The sequence below is a fragment of the Coffea arabica genome, chromosome 9e (assembly GCF_036785885.1).
Source record: "Coffea arabica cultivar ET-39 chromosome 9e, Coffea Arabica ET-39 HiFi, whole genome shotgun sequence".
Taxonomy (NCBI): domain Eukaryota; kingdom Viridiplantae; phylum Streptophyta; class Magnoliopsida; order Gentianales; family Rubiaceae; genus Coffea; species Coffea arabica.
This window is the reverse complement of record NC_092327.1, coordinates 1,574,755-1,591,698: the sequence shown is the minus strand read 5'-3', so window position 1 is coordinate 1,591,698 and position 16,944 is coordinate 1,574,755. Positions and strand designations below refer to the sequence as shown.

The window sequence follows — 16,944 nt, the reverse complement described above, 5'->3', positions numbered from 1 at the left end:
TTCGGTGGTTGGAAAATTCAGGGAGAGTTCGCATTTGCTAAATGCGAGTTTCTTGAACTCGCATTTGCTAAATGCGAACACCCCTTTTACAGAATCCCATACACAAAATGCCCCATTTGTAGAATTTTTTTAAAAATCATCATAATATTAGAAATTTCTCTGAGTAAACGATCCTTTGCTATTTTAATGTGCACTTGACAAGGCACTAACTTGGCACAAGGGGGTAAATGAGGGGCTGTGTTAACTAAAACTTCATACATAAGGGACCAAAGTAGCAATTGTCTTTTGTTGCACATAAAATCGTATTTCCGTTATCCAAACTGTCACAACGGTCGCAGGGGAGGACGAAGATGGGGCTCTTCGGGATCTCGAACTTGCCCTTACCGCCCCTCTCTCCACCACCACTCGCCAAATTCACCCACTATAAACCTCCGCCAAAACCTTCTTCCACCGCCGCCGTCGCGGCCAGCACCACCACCCCTGACGACAAAATCCTACGCCAAGTCCTATGCAATGGAGTCTCAATTCTTCTCTCATGTGGTCTTCTATTGTCCTCTCCGCCGTTGTCTTTCTCAATTGCGAATGCTTTCGACTTGCCGTCAGTAGTTCAATCCTCGATTCCTGCTTCCGATGCTTCTTCGATCAGGAATTGCCGTGAAGATGAAGAGCGACAAGAAGATTCTGGGTTGGTGACCAATGAAGGCATAGTGGAAGAGGCTTGGGAAGTTGTTTATGATAGCTTTCTCGATACTACTAATCGTCACCGTTGGTCTCCGGAAACTTGGCTTGTAAGTCCTACGACTGTGATTCTTTTGTTGCAGAATTTAACCGTCGCATTTTGTTCTTTCGATAATTGTGTATGTAGGATAAAGTTTAGAAAACGTGTTTGGGGTTTTCTGGAAACGTATTTCTGAAATACTTCACTATAAAGTTTGGAAATTGTTTTTGTGGGAAACATATTGACCATCCAAACAGAGCCATATTGATATTCTGTAATGGGGGATGCTATCTTTCCATTACTTTGTACTATTGTTTCGTTTTTACCTTTTATTTTACTATTGCAATTTCTTGTGGTTCAGCAAAAGAAATTTGATGTTTTGGGGATGTCATATCAGACAAGATCAAAAGCTCATGCTGTTATTAGGCGGATGCTGGCCAGCTTAGGTGACCCCTATACTCGTTTTCTTACTCCTGAAGAGGTAATTTCTTGTTAATTGCGCGGGGAATTGGATTTTAGTGGTACTATTGGGTTTTATTTCTAGTAATATGGTTGATAACATATTTAGGTGAATGAGCTAATGTAGTGTAGCATAGTCCCAAGTGTATTTCTGAGATCTTTAGTGCTGAAACATTTTGTCAGCATCTATTTTTTGCCTCCTCTCTGAAGTGTGCATATTTTTATTGCTCGTCTTCTCCATCAGGGCAGGACTTTTTAATTTTTGGGCGGCAGGATGGGGGAAAAAAGATGGATGTGGAAATCTTAATCTCAGACTTATTAATATGTTGTAGCTTGTTGGTCCTTTTGACCCTAATTCTTAAGTTTATTTGTGTGATATTTTATGAAATTGCTAAAGGCAATGCATAAACTATCCTGTAGAGCCTATTGCAATGCATAATTCACTGCTAATCTTCACTTAGCTGCTGAAACAAGCTTTTGGGAGTAGGCTGATTCACTCTTATATTTTTTTTTTCATATATGATTCTTATACCAAGTATAAACGTTATATGTACTTACAAAATTTTCAGTAATTTGATTGCATGAACATGTTACTTTCATCATTGCTGAAAGTTCTCCAAGATGGCGAGGTATGATATGACTGGGATTGGGATTAATTTACGGGAAATTCCAGATGACAGCGGAGGTGTGAAATTGAAGGTTTTAGGGATCCTTTTAGATGGCCCTGCCCATACTGCTGGTGTGAGACAGGTATTGTGTTTGAACTGAATGCTAAATATCCATTTTTTTTAATTTTTAGTGCCATATACCAACTGTTTAACATCAGAACTGAAGTTTATTTTCATGCCTTGTATATAATTTTCAGCTTAATGCATAGTACATAAGCAAAACTTTTTTCTGTGTTTGGCCATACATTGCTAGTTAATGTTCAAACATAAGGCTGTACATGCTATTGTTTCAGGTCATGCCTTTTATGGTCATTCTGTAGTGTCACTTTGAACAACCATGTTCTTAGTTATTTAAGCATTTTTTTCCTTTGCTTTAATGCAAGGACTAAGGCCCAATTATTTTGGCAAAAGTTCAGATGCAACTTGATTATGCATTCTCCTTTTTCTGACCTCTATATCATTGGCTCTCTATGGTTTTGTGACTCTACTGTTAACAAATCACTAGAAAGTACTACTTCAATAAATATAGTTGGGCCATTGGACTACTAGACCAGTGGTCGACCCTTGACACCCCTCTTCCTAAAGATGAAAGGTATTTACTTGGAGTTTTCTTGTGATGTGCTGCACTTAGCCAAACTTTGGACATTCATCCAAATGTGGAATTAGCATCTATCGTATTTGAAATACAGGAAATTCGTTGCTGCCACTTACCTGCAGAGCTCTCAGTGATGCAGCTGAGAAGCATACGTATGGAATAGGTTCTAAGAGTTACGTTATTTTCTGTGAATTTGTCAGAAGGCCTGATTTTTATCTGGAAACTCAATCCCTAGTTCTTGAGGCCAAGTCTTTACTTTTTTCTTTGCTGATAGAGGAATGTGTACATAAAACATGTTGCAAATTAAGTACAATATTCTCCGGTTAGATTTTTTTTTTCCCACGTCAGTTGGCAGCTTCAGTAATCACTGGTAACTGCACAAACAGGAGGTTCTGTCGAGGTCATTTTCTGGTCCAACACATGCCAGTGCTCCTTTCTTCGACACATATTCCGTGTCATCTTGCTGATCCCTCTAGTTTACCAGAAGCACCTAATTGTTTAACCAACAACCATGCATCTAGTTGATGACCTAGTTTCTTGATTCCAGCCATTAATAAGACCTTTTGCTTTTGTCAATTCATTAGCATTATGTGCCAATGGTGCACGCAATCATGCAACCATTGACCAGCTGATGTCATGAGACCCTACTGCCAATAGTCAGGCACTTATGCTAGTTGCCTGGCACCAATCATGTGCTGAATGTGCCTTGACTGGAATATTGATTTCTGTTGCCTAGATCCCACAATCAGTCAAATATACGGCTTTCAACCGCATCTAATCGAAACCTGTGGACATGCTTGAAAGTCTGCTTGCTTGCAGTACTTGTTTCTGCTATCTCAGATAATTAGGATCTAAAAATAGGACTATAACCCACTACTCAAATGATGAAAAGATAGTTCAGTGTGAATCCCCTGTGCTGCCCTTTTTCCTTGGAAGAAGATAATCCTCTCATACCTACTAATTGATGTGCTTTAGATACATTTCCTCTAACTCCTGAAAAAGACATTCACTAGGATGTGACAGCTGCAAGTGCAAGATGAGGGCCTTCTGCTGATTTCCTATTTGAAATTTCCATTGGAAGAAGGTTTAGTGAAGAACACAGAAGAAGTATGAATATTTTGTCACAGGGTAAGGTTAACTTCCAATTTTTTCCTCATAAGCAGTTCTTCAATCTGTCTTTCGGAGGTTTAGAATGAATGACAACCCCCCCCCCCCCCCCCCCCAAAAAAAAAAAAAAAAAAAAAAGCCTCCTCTCCAAATCTATCAACTTGAGGTTGATGCTTCTCGATGTGTCTTAGAGAGAGACATTGGTTACCTTTGTAATTTCTGGTATTGGTGAATAATGGTGATCATTGGCTTCTTGCCTATTGGCTATCCACTAGAGCAGCTTGAGTCTTATAATAGTTTGTTGACCAAAACGGAATCTCTTGATGGCTTGAACATTGGAATTGGCTCTATATCAATGGGATATCATAATTGTAGCGCTATTCTAGTACTTCAGAGAATTCTTAATTGTTTAGGGCTACAAGATCGTTAACTTATAATTGTTTATAATTTATAAGAAGAAATTGTGCCAAAAATTTAAATGAGTGCCAGCTGAAGCTGTCTTGTAATTGTTCTAATTTTTGTAGACCTCTGGTCTTTTCAAGATCGTATAAAGCTTGAAAAAATGATAAACCATGAGTCATGGCCCAGTAAAAACTAAATGGACAGTTTGACACTAGCAGCAGCGGAACCACATTTTAACAAGGGTGGTCTATTGGCCCCCAAAAAAATTAAAAGAATAGGCTTGAAAATATAACACATTCTTTACTTTTACTCACTATTGCCCCCCACACCCCTCAATTTTGGAAAATATTCTTTTCCCTTAATATAGCCCCCAGATCTTGAAAAACTCTGATCTCCTCACACATTGCCTCCTAAACTATTAATTTTTTAGATACCTCTCCTATGGTACAATTTCTTTTAGAGCTATCAAAACAGAATATTGGGTACTATTTGAGTAAGAAATAACTTTAGAAAAAATAAAGAAAAAAGCCTTGAAATAATTGCATAATCTTAAACTGAATTTCTCCTTGCATAACAAATGGAATCATTTTAGTGGTACAATACTGCCCTACTGGCCATAGGTCCTAGTTCCGCCACTGAACAATAGAGATTGGAAAAGAAAAAATTTTTGTTTGAAGTTGTTAGAGTTGAATTAAATCAATTTTAGGCATGTGGAGTATTATTCGATGCATTAGAGAGCTATTACTATCTGCACTATCTGTGAATGCCACAACCTATTTATGTTATTTTCTGGCTGTTAATATGCTTTAGACAGTGAACAACTAAGAGTGAGATAGGACTTGGGATTTGGTTTTGTAAGTAGAATTTCATATACTGTTTAAGGTGTCATGGGGAAGATGGCATTTGCAAGATTTTTGGTTTGATTTAATTGAGCTGTTGGCCTCAGAGGAGCATTGAGTGAGAGAGCGGTACTTCATGTGAGAAAATACCTGCTTTTACACTTTTTTAACTAATGTTTAGTCACTTTTCCTTTGAGGAATAAACACCATGCAGTGGCTTGTAATGTACATTACATCTCATTTTATTATTTTTGTGATTGGTGGCTGAGTGTTGTGGTTTCTAGATTGGCAAGATGGTATCCTTACATGATCTTTGACTAAGAAATTGAGAATCTCAACAATCCCTTCAAAAGGGCATGGTATAACTAGCAGAGGTCTTCAGAAAACCTTAAAGTTTCCATAAAGGTCATGCTTTTGAATTTTCTCTGCCAGACAAATTTCCTCGACATTTCATGTATTTTTTGCAAATAGATTTTATTAGCACCAGAAATACTCTGTTCTTCCACTTGTTTCCTTTTTTGAGTTTCTAATTTATAAGGGACATACTAAAAGATAAATGAGACAGCCTTCATCACTTAGAATGTCCTTTCAATCCTTTTGTAGAGAAATATTAGCATTGTCTTCATTCTCTTCTAATAGTTTCAATAAAGCCATAAAATAACTTCTCTTTCTTTTCAACTTTTATAGGGAGATGAATTGCTGTCTGTTAATGGGGTGGATATAAGAGGGAAATCTGCCTTTGAAGCATCATCTCTATTACAAGGTCCCGGTGAAACATTTGTGGACATCACGGTTAGTAATTCTGAATTTTGAAGTACGGTCATCATTACTGCATCTCTTATCTCATATGGTACTTCTGCAACGTGCTTCTTAGATGAAATGATGCATGTTAGGTCAAGCATGGAAACTGTGGACCTGTCCAAGCCCTTGAGGTCCAGAGGCAATCTGTTGCAAAAACTCCCGTTTTTTATCGCTTGGAGCAGAGTGAAAATGGAACCACATCCGTTGGTTATGTGCACTTGAAAGAGTTTAATGCGCTGGCAAGAAAAGATTTGGTTATAGGTGGATGCCTTTTTCATTGTACCTGGAGATTAACCTTTTTTTTTTTTTTGGCAAGACAACCTCATCTTTAGTCATTCTTCTTTTCTAGATGGTGTTTCCTTAATTTTCAGTATAATGGGGGATATTGATGTTTTCTCATTTGTTCTTTTTCCTTTATCCAAAATATGGCTATCCAGCATTTCTACATCATTTTTTATTGTGTAGTTGGATACTCATGTCTCTCATAGTAAAACATCTACATGACAGACATCTGTCGAAAAATTTTAAATATGATGCTGTTGAAGTTCTTTCATCCTCCTGCTAAGCATGTCATGAATTGTTGCCAAATGTTGGTCTTTTTATTTTCTCCATGTTGAATAAAAAAATGTTATTGTAAACATGCTTTATATGCAAGATAAACATGAATTTGCAAGGTAAGTAATGACAGAGGAAAATCATTAACTAATGTTAATGGCAATAAGAGATTTTGCAACCTTTTTTACTTGTTACTACACAGTATTATATAAGCTAATTATTATTTGAACTATTTTTCATCGGACTTAGTATATTCATGATAAGATACCAAACTAATCTTAAAGTTGTTTATTCTATAGTCGAGATGCCAATAAGCAAGTTCTTTCTCTTTCAATGTCTATGATGCCAGAATTTTCTTTCATTCTCTGTGTTGATTGTATTCCTATTTGGTCTTGCACATTGAGATTCATTTCATATAGCTGAAGGAAGTAATTTTGCAGCAATCAAGCGACTCGAGGACACGGGTGCTCAATATTTTGTGCTTGATCTTAGAGATAATCTTGGTGGACTAGTACAGGTTAACTTACTAGTCAATTTTTTTCTGTGCTTGTTACTTCTTCAGTTTACAACTGAATTTTATTCTTTATTTCTTGAATTGTTCAACAATTGTGTTAAGAGCAGCAAGTATTTCCTGTACCCAAACAGACATTCAAGGGGAGTAGGCCAGGATATGATGCTAATTGTCTCTTGGAAATTAAGTTACTCTGGTGTTATGTTTATTATTTGGGCTAGCAGTAATGCTGAATAACAAGTATTTAACGAGCGTGCTCTCTAAATGGCTTAAACAGTTAGTCAATTTGGTCATTTGACTTGATACTAGAACAGTTCATTTGGTTTGGATGCTGTTTGTGAATGGGTTTATAATGTTTTCAGCCTGGATGTCTTGTCCTTAACTGTGCGGGAGGGCTTTGAGGAGCAGACAAGAATTATCCTCTTCTCCTAAAGTCGTCCCCGCATCAGGATAATAAAGTGGCTGGTGAGTGCATGCACAGGTGCCACTATCAAATTTGAGATAGTTGAAATGAATCACATGATTATTGCTGTTGAAGCGGTTTATGAACTTACTTCTTGCTGTCGGGACTTGTGCTTCGAGTCCATGTGGTCAAGCTCAACCTGGACACCTAGGAGTTTCATTTGATCAAAAACAGGGCTATAAATAAGTTCAGTTATGCATGTTAGTGCAACTGAGGTTGTGCCACTGGGGACTTAAACTTTTAGATGAGTTCATCAAGAAGGCTTAGTTATGTTGAAGTCCTTAGATCTGCTGAAGGATGTTATCTGTGGTGACAATTCTGAATTCAAATGATCAGCAACATTGCTATGAGACCTTGGTCTGATTGTGAAACAACCATGTTTGAGGTGTCAAGTGTAAGAGGACCTCGGTTCAAGTTCCACAGTTATGAGTTGCAGTCTAACATATGTTAATATGGTTCCCACTGATTGTAGATCTGTTCTTTCACATGTAGGATGCTAGACTCCTTGTTTCTGTCCCCCACCTCCCCTCCACCCCACATCCAAGAAAAAAAAAAAGAAAGAAAAAAAAAAGATTAGTAAAATTAGTTAATTGTGATTAGGCTCCAAAAGTGCTGAATATTTTGAGACTAAGAAAGCCAATATTTAGAGTTCTTCTTGTCCAGGAGAAATAATCACATTGCGTGCTTTCATAGTTTGGTTCAGAGTTGTTGATTGAACTGTAAAGGATTTTCTTACTGAAGTATTCTTGTTTCTACTGGAAGTCTGGAATATAAGATGAAAATAGCTTATTGCTCTCCGAGAACATAACAAGATGGATAATACTTGTTCTCCAGAAAGTGCAGAATCTGATTAAAGAACCACTAAAATGTCATGTAAAAAAATCTGCACCTACTAAAGCATTTAGCTCAAATACCTAGTTTCCCAACCTATTGATGGTGTGGAAATCTGAAAGTATTTGGAGGGATGCAATATGCATGCTTTCTTTTCTTTGGAGGGACACAGTATGTGTGCTTTCTCTTACTTTACTTGCTTTGTGGTCGATTCACCTTTGAACTGTATTTGTATATAAAAGTGCTGTTATACACCCTAGGGAGTTAATATTTTTGTTTCTTTTCTTACAGTTGTGTTTCTGCTGTCTTGACGTAATTAATGCACATTACAGGATTTAGTTGCTACAGTAAACGTTTTTGAACAGTTTAATGGCCTGAAGAAGTGATGCCTATGGTTTCTGGAGGCCTGTTCTGATTTTCGTTCTGTATATCATCAACCGTTTTGTCTTTTATATGAAATCTTTTCCAAGCATATGATGTTCATAATGGTTGTTCATTTTCAGGCTGGGATTGAAATTGCTAAACTCTTTCTAAACAAAGGGGAGACGGTAAGTGAATCTACTCCATCAAATTTAGGACATTGAAATGCATTTTCTTCCAAAATTTTTTTCTTTTTTGGTTCCTTTAAACTAGATTTTGTGGTGTATATTTTTCTGGGTTTTGTTTACTTTGATTTTATTCCCATTTGCAGCAAAAGAGCAATTTCTTGTGCTATTTGTTAGTGAGTTTATAAAAAGTAAATAATATGCTTAAGTTTGTATCTTCCTATATCTTTCTGACCACTGAAGGACACATATATGCGAGTCCCAAGTTATAAGTGTTTGCATAGGAGATTATTTGAAATATGATTTGGAATAATTACTATTGCACTTTTTGCGATGTGATGTATGTGAGATAAAAAGGTGTGTTGGAAAATGTGTTTGTGATGCAAGCAAATATTTTTTGTTTGTAATTCCTGTCCAAACACACATATTTCTCCTGTTATTCACTGTAGACCAGAAGGCTGTTTTGTATGTGGGTCTCCATAGATGGAGCACTTATATGTCTTCCTAAATTTTATTCCCAGAGTGTAAATTCCTATGTAATGAAGAGTTTCATTAAGAATTTATTGCCCTATTAGTTTTCGTATTTTGTGTCAGAAACAAGTAGTTCTTTTTCCCTGTGATGTGGGGATTTTTCATCCTCTCTTGCTCACCATTTCTGTTGTTCTGTTTCCTTTTCTTTTGTTTTCCTTTTTAATCATCTATAGTGCTTTTGATTACCATTTACTGAAAAGCTTCTGCACATGTCAGATCTTCTTTTTTTTTTTTAGCAATTTGAAAAACTATTTGATCATTTGATCTCAATTTCTTTGTTCCTGAATGGAATAGGCTACAACTAACATTCATGAAGTTCCTTTTTTTTCAACCCCCCCCCCCCCTTTTTTATGGCCATGGACAGGTGACTTATACTGTTGGAAGGGATCCTGAATATGTCAAAAATATTGTAGCAGAAGTTCCACCTCTAGTTACGGCTCCTGTTATTGTAAGCCTTATCTTATGGCTTGTCACTTTTGTTGATTATTATCATATAAATAAGGAAAAAAATCACATTTATCATGTGCTTTCAGAAACCTTGGTAATATGATGAGCTCATAACATGTATGAATTCTGCATGACTTTGTACCCTTTGTAAATGTAATTGAGAACTGAAATGTAAATGTCTGGTGTAAAACTTTTGGTCAAGGGTGGACTTTGTGAAATTGGATTTTGATTAAGACTGCAAATAACTGTGCCCCAGAAATAGGATTTTTATGCAAAAATGAATCAATTTTGAATTAATGGGTTGGGGAGATATAGAAATGTAATCGCCAGGATGATTACTTAAATCCCTTTAGGTCCATTGACTTAGAGATGTCCACTATCAGTTAGTTGTTCTTTGTTGAACGTTTTGGACTAATGTACTTTTGAATTCAGCTTCTCAATGCTGATGGTGGTTGTTTGCTTGAATAGAACAGTTATTTGCTACATTGAAGCCCTAATTTCCTTAGGAGCTGATAAAAAGGTCTAGCCCTATTTTCAGTTTATGTTAGTTATTTTTTGAGCCTTGCCTCTGTAAAGACTTGCACATATGACCATCTTCATCGGAATTTTTATGTGCATAAGGTGTTTTACACTACTCCCTCTGTCCCAAAAAAATTGTTGTATTGTGCTTTGAATCAACAGTAGCTGCTGATGATGTTTAGTTTTCCCAGTTTGAATTTTGTCCTTCAGAAAGTTGAGTATCCAGCAGTGAGGAAACAAAAGAACGCCTTTATGTTACTGGGACTTGGGACCCAATTGTGGGCCCAAATGATCTCATCTTTCATGTTGATGTAGAAGAATGGCATGAATGTGATTAAACTTAGCAAACACATTTTCAAAATTGCGCAAATCAATCACGCGTCGGGAAATACATGAATTAATATTCTTGGGCCTCACAGAAATGACTTTAGTCTTTTCTACCAATTAGCTGTAAGGTTAAACTTGGAAGAGGAACACAGATTTTGTTTCTATTTTTAGTAAATGACAACAAATTTACGACAAAATAATGACATGACAGAGGCAGACTTTGGGTTTCAGACATTATTTTGTACTTCTGAAAAATCTTTGTTCTCATGACGAGTCTTATTAGTTTGTTGCTTGAGTGCAGGTTTTTGTGAACAAAAATACTGCGAGTGCAAGTGAAATTGTAAGTTGTTTACACTACAAGATTTCATTCTAATCTTAGTTTAAACTTTTCTAATTAAGGTTCTTTTTTTATTTTGTTTTTTATTTGGTTGCTTATTTCAGGTGGCCACTGCACTTCATGATAATTGCAGAGCTGTTCTGGTGGGGGAAAGGACTTATGGGAAGGTAGTATTTGCTTTTGTAGTTTATACTCATATGCTGATGTGTGTTTTAATTTTTTTTTTTTTGTTCTCAAATGAAATGCATTTGATAACAGGTATTTTGGGAGGAAAACATCTAGTCACCATATTATGAGTGACCAACTAGCATTTATAGGAGTACAATCCTAACAAACTATTTACAAAAATACCCTTACTAATTTATTATCTACAATAATACTTATATTCTCTTAACACTCCCCCTCAAGTTGGAGCATATATATCATAAGCACCCAACTTGTTACAAAGGTATTTCACCCTAGAGCCCCCTAAGCTCTTGGTAAACACATCAGCCAATTGATCTACAGACGGTACATGAGATGTCTTGATGACCCCGTCAAGCAATTTCTCTCGAATGAAATGACAATCAACTTCAATATGTTTTGTCCTTTCATGAAACACTGGATTAGACGCAATATGAACAGCCGCCTGATTATCACACACTAAATTCATAGGCTGTTTATGCTCAAACCAAAGTTCAAGTAACATGCTCTTCAACCAAACCAACTCGCACACAGTGTGAGCCATAGCGCGGTATTCAGATTCTGCACTTGATCTGGATACAACTGTTTGCTTCTTACTCTTCCATGACACTAAATTACCACCAACGAACACACAATATCCTGTAGTTGATCTTCGATCTGAGGCAGAACCAGCCCAATCTGCATCACTATATCCTTCAATATCAGCGTGTCCATGATTTTGATACAGCAACCCTTTTCCAGGAGCACTCTTAAGATACCTGAGAATCCGTATAACAGCATCCCAATGACTAGTACGAGGGGTATCAAGAAATTGACTCACAACACTCAACTGGAAACGAAATGTCAGGTCTCGTTACAGTGAGATAATTTAATTTACCCACAAGTCTTCGATATTGCTTAGGATCATCAAGTAATGCACCTTGATCTCCTGCTAATTTCACATTGGGATCCATAGGAGTATCCACAGGTCGGCAACCTAACATCCCAACTTCACTCAACATATCGAGTACATATTTCCTTTGACATAAATAAATCCCATATTTAGACCGAGCTACCTCAATACCCAGAAAATACTGTAGATGACCTAAATCCTTTGTCTGAAAGTTTGCCTGCAGATTGGATTTAAGCTTCTGGATCCCCACAACATCATCACCTGTAATCACAATGTCATCCACATAAACAACTAATAAAATTTTACCAGCATTAGAATGCTGATAAAATACAGAATGATCTACTCCACATCTTGTCAGACCGAACTCCATGACAACACTACTAAACCGGCCAAACCAAGCTCTCGGAGACTGTTTCAATCCATATAAGGATTTTTTCAAACGACAAACCAACCGCGGATTCTCCCCCTGAACAACAAATCCAGGAGGTTGTTCCATATATACCTCTTCTTCCAAATCTCCATGCAGAAATGCATTTTTCACATCCAACTGATGCAATGGCCAATTATAAGTGGCTGCCAAAGAGATAAGAAGACGAACAGAGGTAATCTTTGCAACAGGAGAAAATGTTTCTAAGTAGTCCACTCCATACACCTGAGTAAATCCTCTAGCTACCAGACGAGCCTTTAATCTATCAATAGAACCATTAGACTGCACTTTTATAGTGTACACCCATTTACAACCAACAACAGGCTTACCTGAAGGACGAGGGACAAGATCCCAAGTACCATTTGTTCCAAAGCAGACATCTCTTCTTGCATGGCTAATCTCCAACCAGGATGATTAAGAGCATAGGTAATAGACTTAGAAATGGAAATAGAATCAAGGGAAGCAACAAAAGAAGAATATGACATAGAGAGATGAGAATAAGAAACAAAATTAGAAATAGGATGGGAAGTACAATGTCTCTTACCTTTGCGTAAAGCAATAGGAAGATCTAACTCAGAGGAGGGCGTCATACCTGGATTTGAAGAGTGAGAGTTAATTGGTGAAGTGCGTGGCATATCAGGAACTTTCTCAACCATGGAACGACGAGAGTAAACTTGAAGATGAGGACGAGATAATCGAGCTATGGAATCTGGTGGACTAGATAACTCAGGTAATAAAGGGGAAGAGACTGGTAAAACAGGAGAGGAAAAAGAGTGACACTGGTCTAACTCACAAGACATACTTTGTTTGATAAAATATGGAGTGGATTCAAAGAAAGAAACATCAGCACAAGTAAAAAATCGATTTAAAACTGGACTGTAACATCTATACCCTTTTTGCGCTCGTGCGTATCCTAAGAAAATACACTTAATAGCACGAGAATCTAATTTATCCACCCCGGGAGCAAGCTGATGAACAAAGCACACACATCCAAAAATACGAGGAGGCAATTTAAACACAGGTTCATGAGGAAAAAGAATGGAGTGAGGTAATTGGCCTCCAAGAATAGTAGATGACATGCGATTAATTAAATAACATGCAGTTAGAACTGCATCACTCCAAAATTGTTTGGGCACATTCATGTGCAATATAAGTGTCCGAGCAACCTCGATTAAGTGTCCAATCTTTCTTTCAGCAACTCCATTCTGTTGTGGAGTGTAAGGACAAGAGGACTGATGAATAATACCAGACTTAGTCATGAAGGTATTAAAAGGAGTGGAAAAATATTCTTTCGCATTATCACTGCGAAGTATACGTACAGATACACCAAATTGATTCTTTATTTCTGTAACAAATGCACAAAAAATGGAATATAGTTCTGAACGATCTTTCATTAAATAAAGCCATGTAACTCTTGAAAAATCATCAACAAAGATTACAAAATATTTAAAACCTAACTTTGAAGTGACTCGACTAGGACCCCAAACATCAGAATGAACTAACAAAAAAGGTTCTGAAACCCGTTTATTGACCCTAGGGGCAAAAGAAACACGATGATGCTTTCCTAATTGACAAGACTCACATTCTAATGAAGACAACTGACTCAAGGTAGGAACCACCTTCTTCAAATTTTGTAGAGACGGATGACCCAAACGACAGTGAATTTCAAGAGGAGAAACAGTAGCAGGACACGCAATCGGACCATTAGAGTTGAGAAAATAAAGACCATTATGCTCGCGCCCTCCACCAATCGTCCTCTTTGTCTTCAAATCCTGAATAACAACAAAATCAGGAGAAAAAATAACTGAACACTGTAGAAATTTGGTAAGCTTACTAACGGACATTAGATTAAAAGGCAAATTTGGTACGTAAAGAACAGAAGGCAGCGGAAGAGATGGGTTAATTTCTACAGTGCCTAGTCCTTTAACTTTAGTTGTAGATCCATCAGCTAAAGTAACATGAGGGAAGGAAGTAGACTCTTGAAAATTAGAAAAATTTCTAGAGGTACCTGACATATGATCAGTAGCTCCGGAATCAATAATCCATGAGTCAAAATTTTTGGAAGTGGAGAGACAAGCCATAACATTACCTTTTTGTGCTAAAGAAGCAGAGGGAAGAGATGCGTGATTTGCAGTTTGGTACTGCAGAAATTTGACATAATCTTCCTCGGATATGGTAAAAGTTTTCTGGGACCCTTGTGCTGAAGAACTTGATTCAGCTTGGTCAATGGTAACCGCATTAGCAAACCGAGGTGGTTTTCCATGTAAATCCCAACAGGTATCATGAGTGTGATTCTTCAAACCACAATGAGTGCACTCACGGGTGCCTCGACCTCCACGACCCCCACGACCTCCTCTACTTCTTCCTCCACGAGAGCCACGTCCCAAGTTAAGTTGCTCTATCCGACCATTGTTAGCAACTAACGCAGATTTGTCATTAATTAGAGCACCATCACCCTGTGCTTTGTCCTTAGATGCAGAACGTAAGACCCGAGCATATGCCTCTGCAAAGGATGGTAATTGTTCACCTGCTAAAATTTGAGATTTGATTGGTTCAAATTCTGGTTTGAGACCGGCCAAGAATTTGAGCACAAGCATTTGTTCTCTTTGCCTCTGCATAACTGTAATATCACTTGAGAGAGGCATTACGGCATTTAATTCTTCTGAAACTCGCTTCAGATCAGCAAAGTATTCAGTTACTGTCTTGTTATCTTGTTGCAACTGAAAATACTCCAAAGAAATATCATACATCCGTGAAAGATTACTACAGTATAATAACCGGACATAATCCCAAACTTCTTTTGTTGTCTCACAATGAGAACACATGTAAGCAATTCGTGGCTCCATAGAATTCCATATTGCTCCAAGAATTTGGGCATCCTCTTGAATCCACACTAGTTTCTTGTTGTCCTCCGTAGGAGAGTCATCTGTGAGATATCGTTGCTTTCCTAAGCCTGTCAGATAAATCTTAACGGCTTTTGACCACTGTTGATAATTAGTGTCATTCAACTTCCAATTTGTGATTTGAGGCATCACCATTGGCATAATATTAGTAGACGTCACAATACCTTTTGATAGACTTTCAGCCATAGCGAATAGCACTCCAAACCAAACGAAGGGTCAAAACTCGAGATGAACAGCGCGTGAACAGTGCCGTGAACAGTGGCGCGTGAACAGTGCGCGTGAACAGTCCGTGAACAGTACCGATGAACAGTGCCCCCGTGAACAGTCGCGGTAAACAGTACCGATGAACAGCGCGTGAACAGTACCGATGAACAGCGCGTGAACAGTCCGTGAACAGTGCGCGCGTGAACAGTACCTATGAACAGTCGCGATGACCAAAACTTTTGCTAGATGTTTAACCCTAACCCTAGGACTTTTGCTCTGATACCATGATAACAGGTATTTTGGGAGGAAAACATCTAGTCACCATATTATGAGTGACCAACTAGTATTTATAGGAGTACAATCCTAACAAACTATTTACAAAAATACCCTTACTAATTTATTATCTACAATAATACTTATATTCTCTTAACAGCATTAAACCTCGGAGTTGCCATATAGAATAGACATGGATTATGGACTTTTTGTTGGTTATTCTATATTGGATAAACTTGCCTAAACTTGACGGAGCTTCAATGCAGCTATCTACATAGAATCAGTATTGTAACCTACATTAGTTTTTTGGCCCTGACATGATAAATAAAAGTTCCTAGCTTTTACTAATTTATTCTGATATTTGAGCCAAGTCCATTAAATACTCCATGTCCAAGATAATCTCATGATCTTTGGTCTTCATGATGTTGCTGTTTACATCCTGCTATTGAAAATTTCATCTCTTCATCTTAGCAGTAAAGTACTAGAAAAGGTAAAAGGAATTCCCACATTGGATATGCTATAATGGGTGATCAAATTAATTTTGTTCCTGCAGGGACTGATTCAATCTGTTTTTGAGCTGCATGATGGATCTGGCGTTGTTGTCACTGTTGGGAAGTATGTTACACCAAATCACATGGACATAAATGGCAATGGGGTTGAGCCTGATTTCCGCAGCCTCCCTTGTAAGAACTCTCCTTGCCCTGATATTAATAATATCAGTTCTTCAAAATCTATATTTAACCTTCTTTTACAGCTTGGGATGAAGTCATGAATAATTTGTCTAAGTGCCATAAGCCACCAGAAGGATGAGGTGAAGGTTAGCATTCTGATATTTTTGTGTTTTGAATTTTGCTTTGCGTAAGGTTTCAAGCTCATTGTTTTATGAATTTCTCTGAAGCTTAAGGTTTTTGGAGTTACTAACGTTGCTCGGACAATTTCATGAGTTCAATGCTCGACATCAGTGTGCCAGCAATGAGCCGAAGTTCAATGATATGATGTGTGTCCTACCTTTGGTTCGTCCTGAATTCGTGACCTCGCTGAGCACCATGCAAAGGGAAATTACAACATGTTTAGAGCACAGTTGACTACTTGGCGGTGGTTTCAAAGGATTTTGTTGGCGTATTAAATCAAGGCTCAAAAATAAAAATTTTCTATATTATTATTTAACAGTGTTTTAATTAAGTTAAGGTTTTATTAATTTTATTGGAGTTAAGTTATAGTAGTTTTATTGTTTAGAAATTAGTTATTTATTAGAAAATTTCTAATAGTGTAAGACTTCTTTACCAAACCATCTAGTCTATAAATAGGGAGAGTTATTATTGTTGTCAGCTAATTATTGTCGTCATTTAAAAGAGTGAAATTTGAGAGCCTTGTTATCAAGTGTAATAATGATATATGGTTGATTTA

At 37.3% G+C, this 16,944-nt stretch overlaps 1 protein-coding gene across 5 annotated transcripts; it reads left to right on the top strand.

The window, feature by feature from the left end:
* Positions 1 to 306: 306 nt before the first annotated feature.
* On the top strand, positions 307 to 16,944 carry LOC113710452 (carboxyl-terminal-processing peptidase 1, chloroplastic). Of its 5 annotated transcripts, none has more exons than XM_027233468.2 (13): positions 307 to 788; positions 1,080 to 1,199; positions 1,790 to 1,927; positions 5,476 to 5,580; positions 5,682 to 5,850; positions 6,585 to 6,661; positions 8,453 to 8,497; positions 9,390 to 9,473; positions 10,620 to 10,658; positions 10,760 to 10,822; positions 16,091 to 16,220; positions 16,292 to 16,354; positions 16,436 to 16,944. In XM_027233468.2, the coding sequence occupies exons 1-12, from the start codon at positions 351 to 353 to the stop codon at positions 16,345 to 16,347; spliced, it is 1,464 nt and encodes a 487-aa protein (XP_027089269.1). In that variant the 5' UTR covers positions 307 to 350; the 3' UTR covers positions 16,348 to 16,354; positions 16,436 to 16,944. The 5 variants fall into 5 exon arrangements, 4 of the variants coding, with proteins under 4 accessions (XP_027089269.1, XP_071921704.1, XP_071921703.1 ...); XM_072065603.1 differs by having other exon boundaries at positions 9,342 to 9,473; positions 16,442 to 16,944; XM_072065602.1 differs by having other exon boundaries at positions 9,342 to 9,473.

What these genes read in the sequence shown, in the direction of transcription:
- LOC113710452 (XM_072065603.1), top strand. Translation starts at nt 351, where the DNA reads ATGGGGCTCTTCGGGATCTCGAACTTGCCCTTACCGCCCCTCTCTCCA. An exon ending in TTCTAAACAAAGGGGAGACG is followed by an intron (nt 8,498 to 9,341) that starts GTAAGTGAATCT and finishes ACATTCATGAAG; the next exon opens with TTCCTTTTTTTTCAACCCCC. An exon ending in GGGAAAGGACTTATGGGAAG is followed by an intron (nt 10,823 to 16,090) that starts GTAGTATTTGCT and finishes TTGTTCCTGCAG; the next exon opens with GGACTGATTCAATCTGTTTT.